Genomic DNA, 21,431 nt, shown 5'->3' on the forward strand with positions numbered 1-21,431 from the left:
CTGGTCTGGGCTGTCCTACAGAACACAATCTCAGGGCTGTTCGGAGCACTGGAGAAGGAGGGAGATTTCAAGATCAGTGCACAGGCATTTTCAACCATTGTGTTCCTTCCACCAGAGCCCAGGAAGCATTCTCTGCACTAAAAAAAGTTCACTCTCTATGGCCTTCCCCCCATGGACTGTGAGGATGAGTGATTGCAGCGCCCCAGACACAGCCGGGTACCGTGAATGACACACAGTAAGTGCTCAATAAAGAAAGAAGTGAGTCCAGATACTTAGCTCCCATAAGGTAGAACTACAGAGAGAAGGTGGTGAGCAAAGTTGTTTGGAAACAATTTGAAAGCACTCAGCCTGGGGCGGAGGTGAGGGGTACATGGGCCCAGGTGCCCACCCTGTGTTCAGAGCCCCAGCTCTTGTTGGGCTTCACCTTACATGGTCCAATGAGGTGGTACAACAGCTTGTTGGAACACGGAGATGCTCAAGTCAATGCTAGCTATAAACTGAACACCTGGGGGAGAGATAAAACAATACCAGGCTTATTTGAAAAACACGTGACTGAGTCCAGTGTCCACACACAGCTGATCTTCAGGGCCCTGGACCTGGGTTCACGCAGAGACCGAGCAGCCCTGGGTGTGCTGCCAAATCTTGGCTGCGTGAGTGGCAATGATCCTCACTTCATAAAAAAAGTGATGGAGACAGAGTAGTGAAAGTGAGACATTTATTTCCAGTTCTGTGGAAGTTGGGCATCAGCCTAGACAAAATGCAGGAATGAATGGTGGGCCGGTTTGACACAGAACAGTGGTTTTTATATTCCTAATAGCATTTCCCTGCCCCTGAATTCCTCATCTGCTGAGTTCTCTGGGGAGGTACAATCTTTCCTCTTTTGTCTAGCAAAGTCCTGACCCCAAATTCCCCATCTGACTGGGGTACAGATCTCTTCCCTTCTTCTGATAGGTGGGCTTAATCATGTAGATTAACTTTTCAACCCTAAGGCAAACTAACATGCACCCAGGCAAGCAAGCTCCAGCAGCCAGCTGGAGAAGACAGGCCCAGTGCCTCTTGCTTGTCCATAATTCATCAATGAGCTCTAAACGTACCTCCTACTGAAAACAGACCACAATGATTTGTTTCTTACAGCTGTTTAGAGCACTAGGGTTTCACTCTGGGGGCCCCCACGTGAGGAAGCTGCACATCCTCCACAGCTGACAGACTCAGGGGAAGGCCAGCTCCTCCCACAGTACCTCACTGTGAGCAAATGCTGAGCTGTGCCCTCCCTTGTGCGTCACAATCCTGCCTGTTCCCCAAGCACAGCATCAACCTGACTTCTTCCTCGGCTGCTTGACGGACAGCCCCTCCCTGAGCCCACCTGGCCATCTTAGCCTTAGGATACTGCTAGGTGGTGCCACAGAGGGGCATGGACAGGTCTGTACAGATATGCACAGCTGCCCCAAAGGAGGCAGCCGGGGAGCCTGTCCTGCTGGCCATTTGAGACTATCGCCCCCAAACCACAGCTCCAGACAAGGAAATGGGTCTGGCTTGGTTTTGTCATGGGCCACCTCTGTATCTAAGGCAAAGAATTCAGGATACATTTGCTAAGTGAGTACTCCCATCTGCACAGCTGTCTACCAGGGTTGCCCCAGGGGCCTGGGCTCTGCATGTGGCTTCTTTCAAGAAGTGCAGCCAAAAGGAGTTTCCTGTCCTTGTGCAAGGAGATAGCCTGGGTGGGCCTGCAGGAAGTAGAGCTGGGGGGTGGAGGGGTCTGGGGAGCTGAGGCACAGGCCAGGCAGGCTACTCCTCCTACGTCTGCCCTGTTCTGTTCTTCTGTAGTAGCTGTGTGAATCCCTGGGCAGACACCTGGGAAACCGGGGGGTCACAAACACGGGTAACCAATAAAACTAAGGTACCTTCCATGACTTGGCCTATTTACGATGGGTTAGAAAGAGGTTAGACCTGTGGCCTGAGTCCTGGCCCTACCTGATCCTAGCACAAAGGACTGCTCAGACTCATTGGGTGCTCTAATTTACTTTTCAGAGTTTTTCTTAAGAAAATTTATTTTTTATTTTTTTTGTCTTTTTGAAGCAGGGTCTCCCTGTAGCCCCAGCTGTCTTAGAACTCACTATGTAGACAGGCTGGCCTTGAACTCACAGAGATCCGCCTGCCTCTGCCTCCCAAGTGCTGGGACTATAGGCGTGCACTCCCACGCCTGGCAGAAAATTATTTTTTAAAGTATTGTTTCCTTAAAAACATTATTAGGCTGGGCGCACGCCTTTAATCCCAGCATGCCGATCTCTGTGAGTTCAAGGCCAGCCTGGTCTCCATAGTGAATCCAGGACAGCTGGGTCTACAGGGAAACCCTGCCTCGAAAAGACCAAAAAAAATAAAAAAATAAAAAATAAAAAAACAAGAACCATTCTTATTATTAATTATTATTATCATTTTAAAATTAGATGCTATTCTTGGGGCTATAGGATAGTACACAGGTTCATCAATTACAAAAAAGGCCTTTTCCTCCTTAACTCCTAGAGGAAGGTTTGACACACGTCATTAGATTTTCTGTATGTAGGTATGCATACACAGCACGCGTGTACACCTATACAGATAGATGCACCTGTATACACTGCATATGTAATGTGATGTGTATTATACACGCTTACATTTACAACATATTCATGTGTGCACATACACACGCATATGTGACTTAATGAAAATGACTTTTCCTGATGTTTTTCAAACCAAGCACTAATTTTTTTTTTTTTTTTTTTTTTTTGTCTTTTTGAGACAGGGTCTCCCTGTAGCCCCAGCTGTGCTGGAACTCACTATGTAGACCAGGCTGGCCTTGAACTCAAAGAGATCTGCCTGTCTCTGTCTCCTAAGCACTGGGATTAAAGGCATATACCACCACACCTGGCTCCAAGCACTAATTTTTAGTAGGAGCTTTTGCAAAGGGACTCAGTAACCCCTCGGTAACCCCCTGCAGCCCCTTCCCCAGGGCTGGTTCCACAGTTTCTAGCATGGTGACTGTCAGTGGATTGGCACTTTATAAACAGGACTTGCCACCCACTGGCACAAAGACAAATGTTGCCCAATGGTGATTTCCCAATGTCTTTGGACAAGGCACGGTTGTTCTGAATAGCTCATTAAAAACAAACCTGGAAACTGTGGTAGAGTCTAACACTCTCGGAGACTTAAGAAGCTGCGTGCCAGGTAGCGACTGGAAGCAAGACCACAGAGCTAGGTAAATCGGCACTGGGTGACATTTCTCTAGTGTGGGGACAAAGTTCCGGCCTTATGGGTGTGGGTGCTGAGGAGCAAAGGGTCCAAGTTGTCCTTGGAACTTTCCCAGCATAACTTAACACTGCTGTGACTTTGCTCATGGAGACAGAGCGATCGATTGATTGCAAAAAATACACAGTGCTATTGCCACTCTGTGTCCCTTGTTTGCGAGCTGTGGACACATGTGGCTGTCCCTCGCCTGTCCAGATCTCAGCTCCTCACGGCACTTGCTGATTGTTATGCATTTGATCTTGGCCGAAAGGCCAAGAATCAGTGACTCTTACACATCTAAGAACCGCCAGCTCTACTGAGCGGACATGCTGCGCTGAGCAGAACCAGGTTTCCCTGACAGGGCATTTGTGGGACCAGTCTGCTCTTGGTTGGTAGTGGGTGTTACACTGCTGCCCTTGTGGAGAGGGATGTATGTGTGTGTTTCTTGCCCCCAAGCTTGTGTCCTATTAACGGCTCTGCCTTTGGTCCAGCATTTAAAGCCACTCGAGTTTGACTTGACTCCTGTATTTGCTTAGCTGTGTGTGTCTTTTCTCCATTGGCTCTTGGCCCCCAGGAGCACAGGCTCCTGGCCATCCTGTCAGCGCTCTGCCCCAGCACTATACTACCACCTGGTGCAGGGTGGCCCGAGGTAGTATCCATGGATAAATGTAGAGGTGGAGCTTTGAAATAGCTTACTGGTTTAAAAAGTCCTTGCATCATTTGGAGAGACAGGCAGTAGCAGGCACCGGAGAGAAAAGGAAGGTATGTTTAGAAAGCAAAGGTGTTTGCTATGCACACACAGGCATGTCCTAAAGCAGGGCCTGTCTCATGCTTTAGAGTGTGAGAGTGGGCCAGTGAAAATTTTCTGAACTCTGCTTGGTCTAGCTAGCCTGACACAGCAGCAGGGAGAGAGGAAGGTAGGGATGGCCAGCTGGCTTCCTTCCTCTCTACAGAGTAGGGGCACCTTAGCTGGACTGGATGCCATGGTCAGTGGCTCTGCAGGCTCCACAGTCAGATTAGATGGCTAGTCAGGCCACTCAAATGCCAGTAATGGAGGCAGATACTGGGACCTCTGAAAGCCAGGAGGCCCGGAATCTCAGGCCCTCATGGTCTCTGCCAACCTGGGGCTCCATGGAAGTCATCAGATGAGAGCAGTTCTGTTAAGATGGGTCTGGGCTCTCCGATAAGTAGTAGAAATTAGCCGAAGGGCCTCACTGACAACAGCTAACTCATCACTGAGCTTTTTTTCAGACTGGCACAGGTTGTGCCTCACTGAGGAAGAGCACCGTGTCCAGGCTAGCCCTCTTTTCACTCAGGAGGTCGTCTACCTAGCCAGGTTATTGCTGTACATCTGGGGTTGGTAGTCTACACTGAGAGGGCAGCACCTTACTAAGAGGAAGCCTCCTCCCAAGCTGCAGGTACCCTGTAAGGATACTTCATCTTCCTGCAGGAAATGAATAGGCTCCGGAAATACTTATTTAGCGTTGCTTTTAGATGTCAGATGTAAATGCCAAGAAAACTGATGATAAGTTGCTCACATGAACATCTTCCTTAAAAGGGCAAACCACTGATTAGACTTCCCTTAAATTAAGAGCAATCTTTAGCTTCTCGGCAGGAAGTTTACTGATTTAAAAATTCCTCGCAGCATTTGGAGAGAAGGGTGCTAGCAGGACAGTGGCCTCTAGTGGCTGGTGAGGTCACCTGCACCATCCAGTGTCCTTCCTTAAGCTTTATATTAAGTTTTGGGTCCTTTGCTCTCTACCCACTAAGAGAGGTCCGATCTGCACACATCTGCAAAACCATCACTTTTCTAATAGAAACAGGTGGCGTGATTATTGGTACTTTTGAAGGCTCTCCATCTAAATCCCTCCAGCCATGGGAAGTCAGCCCTGACCAGGTTCACTTAAGGTTCACAGGTTCTCTGTGTGCAGTTTGCTCTTCTGTCCTGTGGTCCAAGTTCAGGACTGCAGAAATGTGTCAGTGGGGGTGGGGGGCGCTGTCAGGGTCTAGGTAGATAGAGCGCCCCTTATTTTGGCAATGAGGGAATCTTGGGTGACCACATCTGAAATCCATCCTCAGTTAGATTTGGGGCGGTGCCCATAGGCAGCTCCCATAAGGAGCATCTTCTCCCGCAGCCTTTGAACAATGCTCCTCACTTTCAAGGTCCCTCTTGACATGGAGAGGACTCAGGGAGACGTGGTCAAAGCACTGATGTCAGAAACCGCGGGCCGGTGGCTCTGACTTGCAGAGGTGAAACTTCACAGACACAGAGCTCCCCAGGAGATCCGGATGGACTATGAGGAGCTGAGACAGCAGCCTTTAGAAGTTGCTCCTGGGGCCGTTTGTCAACTCAGAAGATAGTCCCGGTAAGGTTCAGCAACCAAGGGAGGAAGAACCCAAGAGTGCAGAGAGAGTTCCAGAAGTCTGTGAACACACAGATCATCTGGCGGATCGTAGACAGGATCTGGGGCTGACATCTACCTAAACAGTCAAGAAATTAAAAGGAAGTCAAAATTCATTAGCTGGCCTGTGAGGTGGTGCACGCCTTTAATTGCAGCACTCAGGAGGCAGAGGAAGGCAGATGTATGTGAGTTCAAGGCCAGCCTGGTCTGCATAGTGAGTTCCACGTCAGCTGGGGCAGCAGGGAGACCCTGTCTCAAAAAGACAAAAAAAAAACCTCATTAACTAGTAGCAAGATTAGTGTGGGAGTCCATGCAATAGTAGGTGCTCGGTTCCTTTCAATATCGCCCCAACTCTTCTACCTCTGAAGGTCAAAACAGCATCTTATTGACCTTTCCTGGTGATTACGATAATTAGTTAGAGTGGTTGCAAGCCTTTCTTGTTAGCTCTTAGACTTTTGCAACCTCATTTGTCACAGGAAACCAAGATTCAGAGGCTAACGTGATCTTCCTGAGATGGCAGAGGGTTAAAGGACAAAGATCAAGCCTGTTTTCACCATTACAGTCTCTTGTTCACAAGTTCATATGGGTGTGCATGGTCATGTGTGTACAGGTGTGTGCGCATGTAGAAATCAGAGCAGCACTCTGATTTGTCACTCAGAAGTCATTCTCAGAACTGCTGTCGACCTTCTTTAGCCCTCTTATGGGTCTGGAGCTCACCAATCACACTGGACTGGCTGGCCAGTGAGTCCCAGGGGCCCTCCTGTCTCCATCTCCCTATAGCACTGGGATGACAGGTATACTTTGTCATGCCCAGCGTGGGTTCTAGGCTCAAATTCAGGTCCTCGTGCTTGTTCCATAAGTGTATCACTGACTGGGCTTTCTCCCAAGGGGGGTCCCCATGGTTAGAATCTCTTACTAGATTGTATCGCTTTCATGTCTGTATTAGTATAATAACCCATGTTTAGTCAATATATGAAGCCATGTATTTCTTAAGGCTTTTATTTTCATAAGAATAAGTTAAGTTACAAGGATCTTCTAACCATTATTGGTAGTCACGCTACTTAAACAGGGTGGCCTGCTTCCCACCATGAGTTACCAATACTGCAAGATTCACTTTCTTGATCCACACTGGGTAGAAATGACGAAGGACATACAACTTTGGGAACAGTCTGCAAACAATGAACTTTATCAGCAGTTGAGTAGAAAGGGCTCTTGTTTGGTCGTTGGTTATTCAGTCTGGGAAAGCTGTTTGAAGCTCTAGACCTGCCCTGTCCAGTACAGCAGCCAGCAGCCACATGCACCCACTAGAATGTTCATGTTGACTGACTAAATGAAACACAATTCCAAATTCAGTTCCCCAGTTGCACCCAACTGTGATTTAAGAGCTCAGTGGCTGGGTGTGGTGGCGCACGCTTTAATCCCAGCTCTCGGGAGGCAGAGGCTGGCGGATCTCTGTGAGTTCAAGGCCAGTCTGGTCTAGTGAATTCTAGGCCAGCTGGAACTATAAGGAGACCCTGTCTCAAAAAGACAAAAAAAAAAAAAAAAAAAAAAAGAGTCTAGTGGACACTTGTGCCTGGTGGCTGCTGAGTTGTTCGGGCCTGAAATAAGCAAATTCCTGGGCTTTGCGGAAGCTGAGTCCTGTCTTGTAAATGGGTCCATATTAGTTACTTTTTTGTTGCTGTAATAAAATTCATTGACCAAAAGCAACTTATAGAAGAAAGAGTTTATTTGGGCTTATAGTTCTCGAGGGAGAGTCAAAACGGGAGGAGGTATGGTACCAGGCAGCCAGAGTAGGAAGCTGGCTGATCACGTCCATCCGTAGGCAGGAAGCAGAAGGAACAAGAAGCGGGTGGGGCAAGAGGATAAACCCTTGAAACCCACCTCCAGTGATGAACTTCTTAAACCAAAGCTGAACCTCCAAACAGCGCTACTAACTGGGGACCCAGTGTTGAAATACCTGAGCCTACGGGCTTTCAACCACCACAGGGTCTAAGTTTTGAATGATGTGTCACAGCATGAAGTGGTGCATGTTAAAGTGTTCTGCAGGTGGCAAGTACCGTGCTCATCATTTAAAGTGATACTGCAACATTGTAAAAGCACATGTCTTTGTAAAAAAAAGACTTTGGCCCAGGATCTTATCATCACATTTCCTCTTTCTCAGAAGCCTAGATTATGTACTTGAAAGCTGACATTTTTGCTTTGTTCTTTAGACGAAGGAACAGTCCGCGTTCTGCGCCATTGGCAACATCTCTGGACACAAGAGGTACTGGTAAATACTCACCAAATGTGACATTCACCACTTAACAAAAAGATCACACCTATCTGAAATCAGTAGGAAAAAGAACAATCGCACAGAAGTTGATAAGTCATGATCTCTGCCCCAGAAAGAAAGCACAAGGTGGACAGTGTGAATGAGTGACATGCAGCCTGTGCACCGCAGGGCCAGGAAAGCCAAGCACCTTAACCAGCCACAGCTTCAATAACTAACCCACATCTGACTCAGAGAGACGACGGGCTGCTTGGGACCAGCTCCATTTCCTGGGCTTCAGTTGGTTTCTTTTAGGGAGCTACACATACTCACGTCCACTGACATTCACTGGTACTGACACCTCGGTCCACACAATGGAGAGGAGCCTCAAGAATGTCCTGGTGGTTTCTTTTGGATTCCTCCTCCTCTTCACTGCCTACGGAGGCCTGCAGAACCTGCAGGTAAGTATGCCCTTGTCACAGTATCTCGACCTGGACCCTAGGCTTCCCATGGCCCCATGGCCCCAGAGGATGAAAAAAATGAGGTTCTTTTTATCCAGTCCACTTTCATACCCCCACCCAATCCTCTGAAATAAACCATGGCTTTTCAGATGAAATCCTAAAGGTTCAGCTTCAGCTTATGTTCTACCTACCAGGACTGCACAAGAGTCTACATGCCTGGGTGTGTTTGACCCAGGGCAGAAGTGCAAAGGGCTTTTTGCCTTTGGGTGGTTAAAAGGAAACCACTGGGTGTTATGGGACTATGCCCTGGGCTTTGTGGTTGAAAAGAAATGTGAGTTTATTAAACCTCCCTTTGTCTCATAGATTCTAAGCAAGCTTTAAGCAAAACTGTGGACTTTGACAAAATAGTCTACATTTTGAAATATTATGGAATTCTCCCTGCTCAGATCTGTGAGGCTATATGAAAACTAAGGCTCTAAGAGGCCGGGACTTAGGCCATGTGACCCTGGGTCATGTAGACATGGGTCCTGTGCATCTGGGTCACGTGGACCTAGGTCTTGTGGATGTGGGGAGGGCTTGACATCTCCTGTGGTAGTTACATTTCAAGTAGGACTTTTACGAGAAACAGACCCTCTGGGGAATCCTAGGACTGGCCAGGAATAAGAGCTGTTGCTGTCCCCCGGTGCAGTCACTCACTCAGGATCGTGTTTCCTGACTTCTGGTGATGAGTGTACCCGCAGTATTAAATGGCTGTCAATCAGACATCTTGTGCGTGCTCAGGGCTGAACCAAGCTACACAGGACTCAGAATAGAAGGTTCCGTCCTCACCGGTGCTCCTCAAACACTATGGACCTGGAGGCTGGCAAAGAGGCTGGAATCTAGCTGGAATTCTCTGGTTTGTTTCTCCATCAAACACCCACTGGAGTCTGTTTCAGATGAAGCTCACAAAGAACAAAGGAATGGCAGCCGTGACTCTCAAGCAAGAGGACGGAGACATGGTCCCCCTCTCCACCTCGGTGTCGGAGTGCACACCTGCAGAACCTCATGATGGGTGTGTGTGAAACCCTGGGCTGTATGGAGGTGAACTGAGTTCCCGTGGGTCAGAGTGCATGTTCTGAAAGGAGAACTTGGTGACGGTGTGGACGGCAGCAATACTCCTTCAGCAGGCTCCAGCACTGAAGGGTGCTCTGTGGCACAGTGTCAGGCAGGACAGCTCCGTGTCAAGAGTCAAGGTGCAATCGTGGATGTGGTGGTGACTCAGTCAACTGCAAATTGGGCCCTGGATGAGGAAGTTGGAGATGGCAGGTGGCAGGGAGAACCTTAGTGCTGGTGGCCGATGGCTTGTGAGGGCAGGTGTGTGGCTACAGATGACAGCAGGCAGAAGAGTGTGGCCTCAGGGGCCCTGGTCCCTGGGAAGCCTCCAGGCAGGAGCCATGCAGCCCACATCTGGCCTCACTTTTACCATGAGCAGCCGTGTCTCAGTGTCACCAGAGCACCCCTGCTCCTCTGGGGCCCGTGGAATGGGAGCCACTTGCTTGGTGGCATTATTTCCTCCTCAAAAATTGTAAACATAAGACAACCAGGCTGTCTGCTCTGGTGGCACTCAAGGGGCAAAGACCAGTCCCACTACTTTCCATCACTCACCAGCCGCACCCTAGTCCCAGCCCTCACTGGCCTGATTGTCTTGTCCACCGACCCAGACCGCATTGCATATAAGCACATCTTAACAGGACAATGACTTTCACTAATCAGGATGGGCTTCATCAAAAAAGGGTGTATGGACAGATGGACAGGCATGACTTCAGGACGGCTGGACCCCAGTGGGGTTGCAGGAACCCACTCCATCCTCGATTTCACAGGCTTTGTCCTGTTGGCTTCATTCTTAGGCTCCAAAGAGCTGCCGAGTTCTTGAAGCCCAGCAGTCCCAGCAGGAACAGAGGGCCTCATTCCCGAGAGTCCCCATGCTGCTCTGGACAGGATGGGACCTTTTCCCCTCGTAAGCCCTGGAGTTGTACCTAACTGTGTGTTTAGGCAGGTGCCACATCGCTGCATGTGCCTGTTTACTTTTCTGTCATCAGCCAGCCATCTGCATGTGCCAGGACGCAAAGACCAGCTCCATGGGCATCACCACATTTTAGGGCAATGCTATCTACTTGCCCTGGGGTGTGGAAGGCACTCGTGGACATTTGCTAAAAGAAGAAATCATCTGGGAATGCTCATTTGCTCAAAACATTTCGAAGCTCTCCCTGGGCTCCCCGCATCCATCCAGGTCCCCAACATACAGAGGTTCCTGTGGTCTAGCTCTAGCAAACTCTCTAGAAGCACTGGAGATGTCTGACAGAAGTAGCCTGAGCTCCATGCTGCTTCATCACAGGGGAGATCGCAGCAGACGTGGCTCCTCCACACCCTTCAGCTCTAGGACTTCACTGCTGGATAGCTGGCCCCTTGCCTGTCCTATGCCTTCACACATGTCTCAGCTGGTCTTGGGGCTCTAATTTCCTTGAGTATCACCAGAACTTTGCCACCCCCTCCGCACACTTCTCCCCCTCCTCCTGCTCCCCTCCTCCCCGTCTCAGCTGATGGAGGTCTTGGGGCTCTAATTTCCTTGAGTATCACCAGAGCTTTGCCACCCCCTCCGCACACTTCTCCCCCTCCTCCTGCTCCCCTCCTCCCTCTGCCTCCTCTTCCTCATCCTCTTCTTCACCTCCTCCTCCCTTTCCTTTTCTCTTCCAAGCAAAATAAGAGGAAGAAACAGTTTTCCTGTTTTCTTTGACCACAAAAGCTTGCTTTGGCCTTATGACTGTCTTATGTCTTCACTTGTCTGGCTCTGTTTTTATCTTTGGATTTTTATCTCTGGATCGGTTCAGACCAGAGTTCAGCCAGGCCCCTCCTGTGGAACAGCAACAAGAAGAAGCAAGGTGAACCTGTGTGGTCACCAGGCAGCCCAGGGCTTTGGGATGCACATGTCCTGCCTCTGCTCCCAGTGTCTTCCCTGTAGCTCCTCCAGGGATGCCTTCACACTCAGCGCCAGGGAGAGTACCGAAGACCTCACAGAGCCCCCAGCAGCCCTGCTGCTGCCTCCATGATGCTGAAGGCCGACCCTGGCTCTCTTCGGCTTTCCTGTGGTATCCGCATGTAAGAAGCCCGGTGTCTGGTGACTCAAGACTTATGGAGACCTTGAACCTGAGGCCAGCACTCAACTACACCTTATCCCCGACACCTTGTCTCCTCAACCTACCCTGTCCCCTCACCTGTCCCCCTCCTCTGATGGCTGGTCTTTCTTCCACAGAGCAGCCTCTACAGCCAGAATGGCTTGGGGGTGGCAACGCTGAGCACGCTCTATAGCGCTGTGCTACTGTCCTCCATGTTCCTCCCGCCCATCCTCATCAAGAAGTGTGGCTGCAAGTGGACCATTGCCGGCTCCATGTGCTGCTATGTGGCCTTCTCCCTGGGCAGCTTCCACGCCAGCTGGTACGGCCCCTCTAGCTGACCCTCCTCAGTGTGCATGCCTTACGCTCACATGATGACCACTGTCCCCTGCTACCATGTTGGAACAGCCCCCTCCAAGCTCCCATGGAAGGACAGTGTTGATGCCCTCTCCATCTTCCTGTCCAAGCCTCCCTGCCTCCTGGTGGTCCTCCTCTCCTGCTGCTGATCCCATTGCTGACCTCCCCTTGGGATCTACCCTAGACCCTCAGCTTCCCTCTCACATTGGTGTTTTCAGGGCCTTAACAGTGTCAGGGAGGATCTGATATAGATGAGTCTCAAGGGCGAGTGTGGCCAGGAAGACACCAGTGACCCATCCCCTGTAACCTCCACTGCCTAGGGCAGGAACAAAGGGATCACACTGGCCTGGGCAGTGTACTCTGATCTCCACTCCACCCTGCAGGGCCCCTGTGTGGGGGCATCCTGATCCCTTCTTGGGCCCTTTTGCAGGTACACCCTGATCCCAACCTCCATCCTCCTGGGTCTGGGTGCTGCTCCCCTATGGTCAGCTCACTGCACCTACCTCACCATCATGGGAAATTCTGAAGCACAGAAATCAGGGAAGCTCAGCAAGGATGTGGTGAACCAGTATTTTGGCATCTTCTTCCTCATATTCCAGTCATCTGGAGTGTGGGGAAACCTGATTTCCTCTCTGGTGTTTGCCCAGACACCCACTCAAGGTAAGAATGGGGGCTGAGTGTTAGGTGAGTCTGTGGTGTTGCCAAGAAGGTTTGCGTGGCTTATTTCCCTACGGAACTGATCAACTGGCCAGTGTTTTAACTCTCTGTCAGACCCCTTATCTGTGACTGAGGAGAGTGTTCCGTGTCTGTCTTCCTTCACCTCACCCAGCCAGGGACATAGAGTAGCATCTGCCTCATGTCTGTCCATCCGTCCCCACCCCGGGCTGGAGGAAGCCAACCTCTGGTTCTTACAGGTGAGCTTCTCAGAGGCGACATACACTGGCCTCCACTTAGAATCAAGACGACTTCTCTCCCTCTGTCCTGGCCCTGCATCCTGCTCTGCCAGGCAAAGCACCTTTAGGAGGTTCCAGAGACATTCACCTGCTTTCTCCCTTCATGTTACCTGTTCTCCCAGGCAGGGCAGCCACAGATCAGTGCATGCTGGTCTTGCTTATGATCAGTGCCACTCAGTTTAGCCAAGACACAGTGGAAACTTAGGTCAAATCGAGTAGAAACTCAGGGTTTGATTCCTAGCACCCACATACATGGGCTAACAATTATCTGTAACTCTAGTTCCAGGGGATCTGACACCTGCTTCTGATCACTGTGGGCATTGTACAACACAGGTGCACTTACCTACATGCAAGCGATATACTCACACACATAAAATAAAAATAATAAATAGCTGAGCAAGGTGGCGCACGCCTTGATCCCAGCACTCGGGAGGCAGAGGCAGGCAAATCTCTGTGAGTTTGAGGCCAGCTTGGTCTACATAGTGAGTTTCAGGCCAACTGGGACTATGGGGAGATCTTGTCTCAAAAACACCCTCCCCCAATAATAATAATAAATAAAATATATTTTCAAATAGGAGTAACTATTGAAATAGGGAGGAAGAGCATACCCTAGAAGGTTCTTAGTCTCATTTATAAAAGTTTAAGAATGGACCCAATAATAAAGCTTTAGGACAATTTTACTAGAATTTTAAAGAAAAATCCTCAGGGTAGGTGAGCTGGTAATCTTGGCAGCTGCCTTGAGGAGGAGAATGGAGGGAGGAGGAAAGAAAGCCGTGATGCCAGGCAGGTTTAGAGCCTGAATGGGGGTCAGACATGTGGCTGCGAGAAGGACCTTAGAGAAAGTAAAGAAATACAAGATGCTGGGGCCGCCCAAAGCCTTAGAGAACGCATGTTCAGAAAAGGGATTTGGAGAAGAAAAGGAGAGATTATGCTTTTCTGGAAAATTCAGAGAAGGGGGCAGACTCACAGAGATCTGCATGTAGCTGGTCAAGAAGCTCTGTGCTGGGAGGCGGTTCCAGGCAGGAAGAGTTTGCTACCTCATTAACCCACTAGGTACCCACCATCTATTTAGCATGACTTAAGGTGGCCCTTCCTTCCTGGGGGTTGTGACCAGGGAAGCTGGAAAGGTGGGTCCTCCAACAGATAGACTAGAGATTTTGTAGTTTTGTCCAGTTAAACTTATGGAGCTATTTGCTACTCTAACACTACAAAAAAATAAAAGTTGAAAACTTTCAACCAGGTCAGGAAAGAAAAGCATGTAACCAGCATACTTTGTTCTCTGAAGCTGTGCAGGGCAGAGACCTAATTCTGCTTCCTACCCTAAGCATCTTAAAGTCAGGTCAGCAGGCCGTGCCTGAGGGTGAACTGGCCAAGCAGAGCGTGGTCTGCCCATACTGACTTCTCTCACTGTTTTGCTGCTCCACATTTTCACTCCAATTCTGGCTTCCTGCCTCCCTATCCTGCCCTGTCCCCTGCATTCACACCTCTCTCGCTCCCTTCTAACTTCACAGAGACCATCTCAGAGGAACAGCTCCTGTCCTGTGGAGCCAATGACTGCCTGATGGCCACAGCGGCCAGCAACAGCACCCAGCCCCCCTCCCAGCAGCTGATCTACACACTGCTGGGCATCTACACCGGTATGTGCAAATGCCTAACCTCTTCCCATGGTGAGAGACCTGTCGCCCCCAGTGCATAAGTGAACTTTCTGCATTGCAAAACCCCTGCCAAGTACGGGGCTGGGTCAGCCTCAGGTACTCATCTGTGAAAGCAAACCCAGTGACCAGTGCTGTCTAACACTTTACATTTTAGCTACTTAGATCAAAAGCTCTGCCCCTTCCTCTCCCTAACCACACTTCCCGTGCTCTATAATAAACATTATGAGATAACCACACACAGGAGGATTAAATATGTACAAGCTGTCAACAATCCAGTCTCTGAAAATTGTCCTTTCCTTCTGAGGAAATATTAGGGTGGCTCTGGGCTGGATGAGGAGGATGGCTGTCTGTCCCTGGACACCAAGGGGTTGAGCATGCATGAGCTCTGAAGGCCAAAGTGGTGGCCCACGGGAAGTTGCCACAGTGCTTACAGGTTCATTTGAATAGAAAACTTAATGCTTGAGTTTACTCAGATGTCCAGATCTATTACTCCTTTGAAGGGATATGTTTAAACATTTCCCCAAACTATATTTAAAGATATTTAAGTATATTCTGTCATCTTGGGTTTTAGAATTCAGCATGACCTTAGATATGTCCCTTTCATGGATCAAGGGTCTGACTAGGTGAGCTGAGCCCAGCATGCTGTGGGAGTGGGAAGTCAGATGGGGGAGGGGGCGTTGTCATACACTCTGCAGAGTTTGGTCTTCATGCTGAGACAGCTAGATGCCCCAGCACTTTGTCACTTTTGAATCACCCCAAAGTCAGAGGTACTGAGCATGCTTGTGAGCAATCACTGGAAGTTGGTAGAGCACATGGAGTGCTTGAGTTTGTCACTGAGCAAAGTGCTAGGTCTCCCATAGCCTAGAAACAAAGTCCACAGGAGCCTCACCTTCAATGGCTTAGAGATCAAAGGAGGAGGAAAGACACATTCAGCTCACTAGAATGTGGTCCCAAGCATGCTCTGGACAGAGCCCCCAGTTGAATTAGTCACGCCTTCCCAGGGATCGGGCTGAGGGGTGCTGCTGAGAGAGGTTGTCCTCACACTGGGCCTGGAAGGTGAGGAACAGGTGATGAGATGGAGGAAGCTGGAAAGGTGGGAGTGGCGGTGATGAGAGCTCTCAGACAGGAAACAGGATTAGTTAAAAGTGTACACGGCCTGCCCGCAGGGTGCACTCATGCTGCAAGGAACTCCAGAGTTCACAGAAGAAGCAGGGAGGGTCTCTGAGAGGGTTGAGAGTGACCAAGATTCCAAGCTCAGAGGGAGGTTGGGCAGCGTGTCCTTGGCCAATGAGAGGCTGTGGATGCCCTCAAGAGACAGACGTTCCGGAATGTGAGGCTCACATCACTTGGGTAGGGAAGGGGGGCGGGTGCAGATCTGTGTCGGCTGTTTCAGCTCGCCTGGAATCTGTGCGTTTCCGCAGCGGGTTCCCAGAGACCCGAGACCTATGGAAAGTACCAGGCTGAGCCTGCGTTCCTGTCCAGCCTCTGCCATTCCTAGACAGCCACAAAGAAGCCCTGGTGTGTGGGGTGGCTTTGCGCTCTTTCTGCAGGCAGGGCTAGGCAGCAGATAATCCAGGCTTTGAGTATCACGTGGCCTCGCAATCTTCGGTGCTGTCTTTGCAGTGGGAAAAAAAGCACAGAGAGCGTCAGTTAAGGAGCTCCGATGGAATGTTAGCTACAAGAACAGGCAGTAAGTCAGACTCGGCCCACGGCTGTAGGGTGTTGTTCCTGGATCTCAAGAAAACACAGGTCACAGACAGGTATATTCTCTGCAAGTCTGTGGCCCTTCCCCGCCATCTGTCCCTCACATGTGGCCATGGGTCATTCCCCTATGCCCAGAGTTGCACACCCACAGATTCCCTTTTCAATACAGTCTCTGGTAGCAGGCACCCCCCCAACCCCCCACCCCCCGCCCCTGCTTTATTTACACATTGTATAAATCTGGGTGCCTGAAGAGTACTGCAGCCCAAGTAGCAGGTCCAGAGGCATGGGCTGGTAAGCAGACCGCACCCAGGCAGTATGGAGACACTTATTCTGATCCCACTTCCCTGGGGAATCTGTCTATGACTCCTTTTAAACAAGTGTAAACAAGTAAGAGAGGAGAAAAACAGGTCACAACATTTCACGTTGTAGCCACTGTATTCCTGGAGTAGATTTCAGAGCTTCTGAGCATGACATTCATACTGAAGTTTCTTGTGGTACCTATGTCTTTAGAAAACAGAATCTGAGTTCCCTGATGCAGTCTGTTCAAGCCCCTGGGAGGTCCTGGGCCACTTGGCATTGAACACACATATGTCCAATTAGAGGGGTGGGGTCTAGTCCATGAGCCACCTCTCATAGGCTGTCTCTCTTGCTTTTTGTTGGGGATGGTGGTGTCCTTTGGGCCACTCCAAGCTTCCAAGTCCCTGACTGCGAGATGAGTCATGGAGAAGGAGCTGCCTGCAGTCAGTGGAAAGCAGGCGTGTTTTCCAAGATTTATACACGCCAACATCTGGAAAGGTTGAGAGTGCCTCCTGCGACCTGGCACCGCTACCTGTTCATTTGGTTAAAGGAAACAAAGAGAGATGCAAAATGGCATGGCCGGCGCTGTGTTCCCCCAGCACCCAGTAGGCACCGCTGAAATGTACTAACATGACGCGGGAGGGGAGGGGCACGTTTGGACAGAAGTTGCTGAATTACAAAAAGCAAAGCTTAGAAGTTAACCTGTACTTCTCTGGGTGTAAATGTGTGCTGACGGGGCTTTGAGATGAGCACTAGGACTGACTGGTTGGACCATTTCTGCAAGCAGTTGACAAGAGAGTTGGCTTTGTAAAACCCCACAGTTCAGTGAGGCTTAGCTGCTAGGACACAGGCAGTCTACGGCAGCAGCTAGGCAAAGGTGCCTGTGGCTGAGGTGGAAGTCAGGAAGCTCCCGAGCAGCTCTGGGAGAAGGGAACGACCATAGGCCACTAAGGGAGTTTGGTCCACTTCCCTGAGTGCGGGTCTCACACTCCCCGAGTGAGTCTCTCGCACTTGCTGATTGAGTCTCACTCCCTGAATGAGTCTGGGCATCTCGGGCCCTGGGAGCTTCCCTTGTCAGAGGGTAGAAACAGCAAAAACCAGCAGTGCTCAAAAGATGTCACATCACAAAAGACCCCTAAACCACGGGGACAAAAATGGCCTATGTGTAAATCAAAATACCCACATAAATATGTGTTCTCCACGTAGGGAGGTGAAGGTAGCCGATAAGCAATACGATTTTTTTAGTTATTGCATTTTGGAGTTATAGAAGTACAGATGTTCAGGGTAAAATGAATAGTTTGGGTTTTTGTTTTTGTTTTGCGTAGATAACCCACTTGAATGGTTGGAAAGGCAAACACCGTAAAAGGTCCTGAGGTGCACGGTGCTTGTTCTTTACTGCCCTCGGCTCCTCTGGTTGGCCCAGACAATGTCTGCTGACATCTTCAGCATATTTAATGCACAGAGAGACCTTCATGTTTCATCTTGATTGACACAGAGCTTTGAAATTTGCTTTTTGTTGTTTTGTTTCTGTTTCCCTCCCTGGTTGTCCTTTATCTTGGGGGAATTTGCCTTCGTTTTCATTTTCTTCAAAGCATGCATCCTCACTGCACCAGGCCGAACCCGAATGTAGTTCCCTCATCCTTACTGAAGGACTTTTGGGCAGACAGATTCGGACCAAGCAAAAAGAGCAGCAATGGTACCCTGCTGGGCCATGTTGTTGTTTATTTAAAAAGCTGCCTCCTGGTAGAACGTTCTGGAAGGATGAGGACAAGAGAAGCACAGCCTGGCCAGGGATGTGGAGGCTACCTGTGTCTCCTCTGCTGGTGGGATGATGCTGGCCCCCACTGTGCAGGTTTCCTGTGAAAACTGAAAGTCATGAGTTAGTTGTAGATCCGATGCACGTTTGATCAAGTATAGCTTGACATTCGGCTCAGAGGCTCGGATGTGCTCGGTGTATCTGGTGTGCCTAGTGTCTCCCTAGCTCGGCTGAGGGCTGGGAACATATCAGATGCTGCTGGTGCTGATGCCTTCTGCCTGTGTGTCCTTTCAGGCAGTGGGATCCTGGCCATCCTTTTGGTAGCTGTGTTTCTTGAGCCTGTGAAAGATAAACTGGAGACCAAAGGGGAAAAGAGGCTGAGCTCACCGACGTTTTGGTCTACGATACTGTCGACCTTCACACTGTTTAGAGACAGGCGCCTGTGCCTCCTGATCCTGCTGCCCTTGTACAGTGGCCTTCAGCAAGGGTTCCTCTCTGGAGAATACACAAGGGTAAGAGAAAAGACCGTGGTTTGTGCAGTACACCTGCGCTCTACTTAAAGGGACCAGAGGGTGTCCCATGGCCATGGCTGCCTGCTCAGCCCCACCCCCACCCTGTGGAATCAGGAACATTGTGTTCCCACCTCTCTAATGGCTAAGCCTGTGATTTGAGACATCTGTTTCCAAGTAATGTTCAACACATCTGAGTGCTGACTTCTTATCCGGAGGGGATACTTTCAACTAACCAGGTGTCTTCCCCAGAAAGGGCGGAGCTTGTTAACTGCAGTTGTTACCAGGTCCATGTTTTGTTAAGTGCAGTTGTTACCAGCTCTGTGTTAACAGCCATTTCTGTTCCGCTGGCCTGCATCTCATCCTGTATCCTCTCTGCAGTTAAAAATAGAGGAAAGCATTGAATTCGTGAATATCAATGAAATTCCTTCTCCAGCTTTCAAATGACTTGTTCCAGTGGAGAAATCCATGTGGCCTCCATCCGCTTCTCCTGAATACCGAAGCCCCCACCCGGAGCAGCACGGCACTCAGGATACCCAGGGTGGCTGTTCCCCAGTGACTGGCACAGTCACAGTTACATGGCAGTCTGCTATCACAAATCTGTCCCCAGGCTTTGTCCCCTGGTACTGGGGAAAGGAGGGTGCTGCCTGGTGAGGCTCAAGTCCCAGAAGGGTGAGACTCCTTCCCCGTACACGCTGGGCACGTGGTAGCCTTGGGTTAGCTGCAGAGGCCAGGGCGAAGCTGGGATAATTGTTGTGTCCCTTAGTCCCGCCTCTAAGCCTCACCCTCCTGCACTCTAGAACATTTCCCACTTCACCCCCAATCCTCAATCTAGAGATAAACCTGCCAAATCGCAGCATAGATGGCGGCTACCCCACCAAGTCTGAGTTTTCAGAAACCACTTGTCTCGTAGGACAAGTGTGCCTCACGCAATGTTTAGACATCCTGGATCTTATTCAGCAGCAACAGTTTTAAGAGATTCAAAAAGGGACAAACAAAAAGTCTGCTCCCTGTTTGGGCATGTTCCCCTCCCCATCAGACTTGTCGTGTGACGCCAGCCTCAGCCAGCTGTCCCAGTGTGGCCTCCGTGCCTCAGCCAGCTGTCCCAGTGTGGCCAGCCTCCATGCCTCAGTCTATCTTCTGGTGTCATCCGTGATGCTCCTCAGTGATGGGAACCAAGTGTCAAGGCTGCCCAGCGGAGCCCCTGGCTGTCTACAGAGGTGCCACCTCCTTCAGCTGTCTGTAGACCAAATAGGAAATGATGACACCTGTTAAGACTGCCCTTGTTAACTATGTGAGATAGAGCAGGCAGCACACACGACAAATAATACGAGGTTTGTCCAGACATCTGTCCATTCCTGCCCAACGCGGACTCTCCCACACACAGCCTTGCTTTCCCAAGTGCGGAGCTATGGGCGCTGGGCCACCATCTGTGACATGGCATCTGTGACATGGCAGCTTCAGACTAGAACCCCGGGGAGGCCCGTAAGCATCACTAACACAGATCTGTGCCTCCCCCTAGTCTTACACAACCTGCGCCCTGGGCATCCACTTTGTGGGCTACGTGATGATCTGCTTCTCAGCCACCACCTCGCTCTGTTCCCTGCTGTTTGGGAAAGTTTCCAAGTACACTGGCAGAGCCGCGCTCTACGGGCTGGGTAGGTTGCTGCGCCGGATGCCGGATCATCAGGTGCTGGGGTGCCATGCAAAGAGGTACGCACAGAGGGGAGGGAGGGTTGCAGAAGAACCCACAGAGAAGCCCTGTAAGACTGCTTTCCCACCTCCCTGCACCCCTCTCTGCCTTCCTTCTACAAGAGGAGCGCATGTCTCTCCCCGCACAGGGCTCTGCCACAAAAGTCATGAGCCCCCTGGGACAAAGTCCCAAGGAGCAAGATGTCACAAAGCCCAGATGTCACTGTTCAGGTGGCTCCTGGTCCTCTCCTCCTCCCTGTATAGTTGTTTAGACTGTAGGTTGCACCCACTGTATCTCCCAGCCACAAAGCAGGGACTCAGGTTTCACGGCCCACCCCGAGGAGACATTTCACCGTGGGTCCTCATGATCCAGAGCCCTCCTTAGAGTTCGTCACATGCCCACACATCAGCTTATAGATAAGTGCAGTGGTTCCCCTGAATCACCCTGTTTCAGAGCGCTACACGAAAATGTTAGAAAAGCAGGTCGCAAGTGGGTGAAGGTGGTCCTGGTTCCCAGCACAGGTTATCAGAGGGACGCAGCCACCCACTGTCCTGTTCTGTTCCATTTGACCAGGTACAGCCACCCACCTCTCCTGCATTATCGTCCTCCTGGTGTGGCACCCACACCCGACCCAGCTGGCCATCTTCTTCCTCCTCCCTGGCCTGTGGGGAATGGCAGATGCTGTCTGGCAGACACAAAACAATGGTGAGTGCCCAACACAGGCTATGGTGCCTAGGTCTCAGTCAGCTGTCTGGAGGGGGTCCAGGCCAGAGGGCATGCACCAGGTGGACTCTAAGCTCACTGTGTATGACTAGTAGAAACCCCGTGAACAACCAGGACTGGAGCTGGGGATGGTGGAACCTCATGGGCTTCAGGCCACATTGTAGGTCTAAAGTACATGCTCATCTTCTGACGCAGAAAGGTCAGATGAGGGCCTTGGCTGTGTGCAGCACAAGGTGGTCCCCTAGAGCGCTCAGTAACGGCAC

General features: G+C 50.4%; 1 protein-coding gene across 11 annotated transcripts in view; it reads left to right on the forward strand.

The window, feature by feature from the left end:
• Unc93a (unc-93 homolog A) overlaps positions 1 to 21,431 on the forward strand; it is a 36,744-nt gene that overhangs the window by 918 nt on the left and 14,395 nt on the right. For 3 of the 11 annotated variants that reach the window (XM_029564511.1, XM_017798670.2, XM_017798675.2), the window contains exons 1-9: positions 1,300 to 1,593; positions 7,874 to 7,926; positions 8,227 to 8,372; positions 11,662 to 11,843; positions 12,309 to 12,538; positions 14,343 to 14,468; positions 18,538 to 18,755; positions 20,275 to 20,410; positions 21,019 to 21,150. In XM_029564511.1, coding sequence (XP_029420371.1) covers positions 1,523 to 1,593; positions 7,874 to 7,926; positions 8,227 to 8,372; positions 11,662 to 11,843; positions 12,309 to 12,538; positions 14,343 to 14,468; positions 18,538 to 18,755; positions 20,275 to 20,410; positions 21,019 to 21,150 — 1,294 coding nt within the window. In that variant the 5' untranslated portion in view covers positions 1,300 to 1,522. Of the gene's footprint in view, positions 1 to 115; positions 236 to 1,299; positions 1,594 to 3,156; positions 3,233 to 4,002; positions 4,024 to 5,424; positions 5,628 to 7,873; positions 8,373 to 11,159; positions 11,508 to 11,661; positions 11,844 to 12,308; positions 12,539 to 14,342; positions 14,469 to 18,537; positions 18,756 to 20,274; positions 20,411 to 21,018; positions 21,151 to 21,431 lie in introns of those variants that run through there. The other 8 variants (XM_029564515.1, XM_017798674.2, XM_029564513.1 and 5 more) reach the window with 8 other exon arrangements.

The sequence above is a fragment of the Nannospalax galili genome, unplaced genomic scaffold (genome assembly GCF_000622305.1).
Source record: "Nannospalax galili isolate Female #2095 unplaced genomic scaffold, S.galili_v1.0 scaffold1157, whole genome shotgun sequence".
In the NCBI taxonomy this organism is placed as follows: Eukaryota; Metazoa; Chordata; class Mammalia; order Rodentia; family Spalacidae; genus Nannospalax; species Nannospalax galili.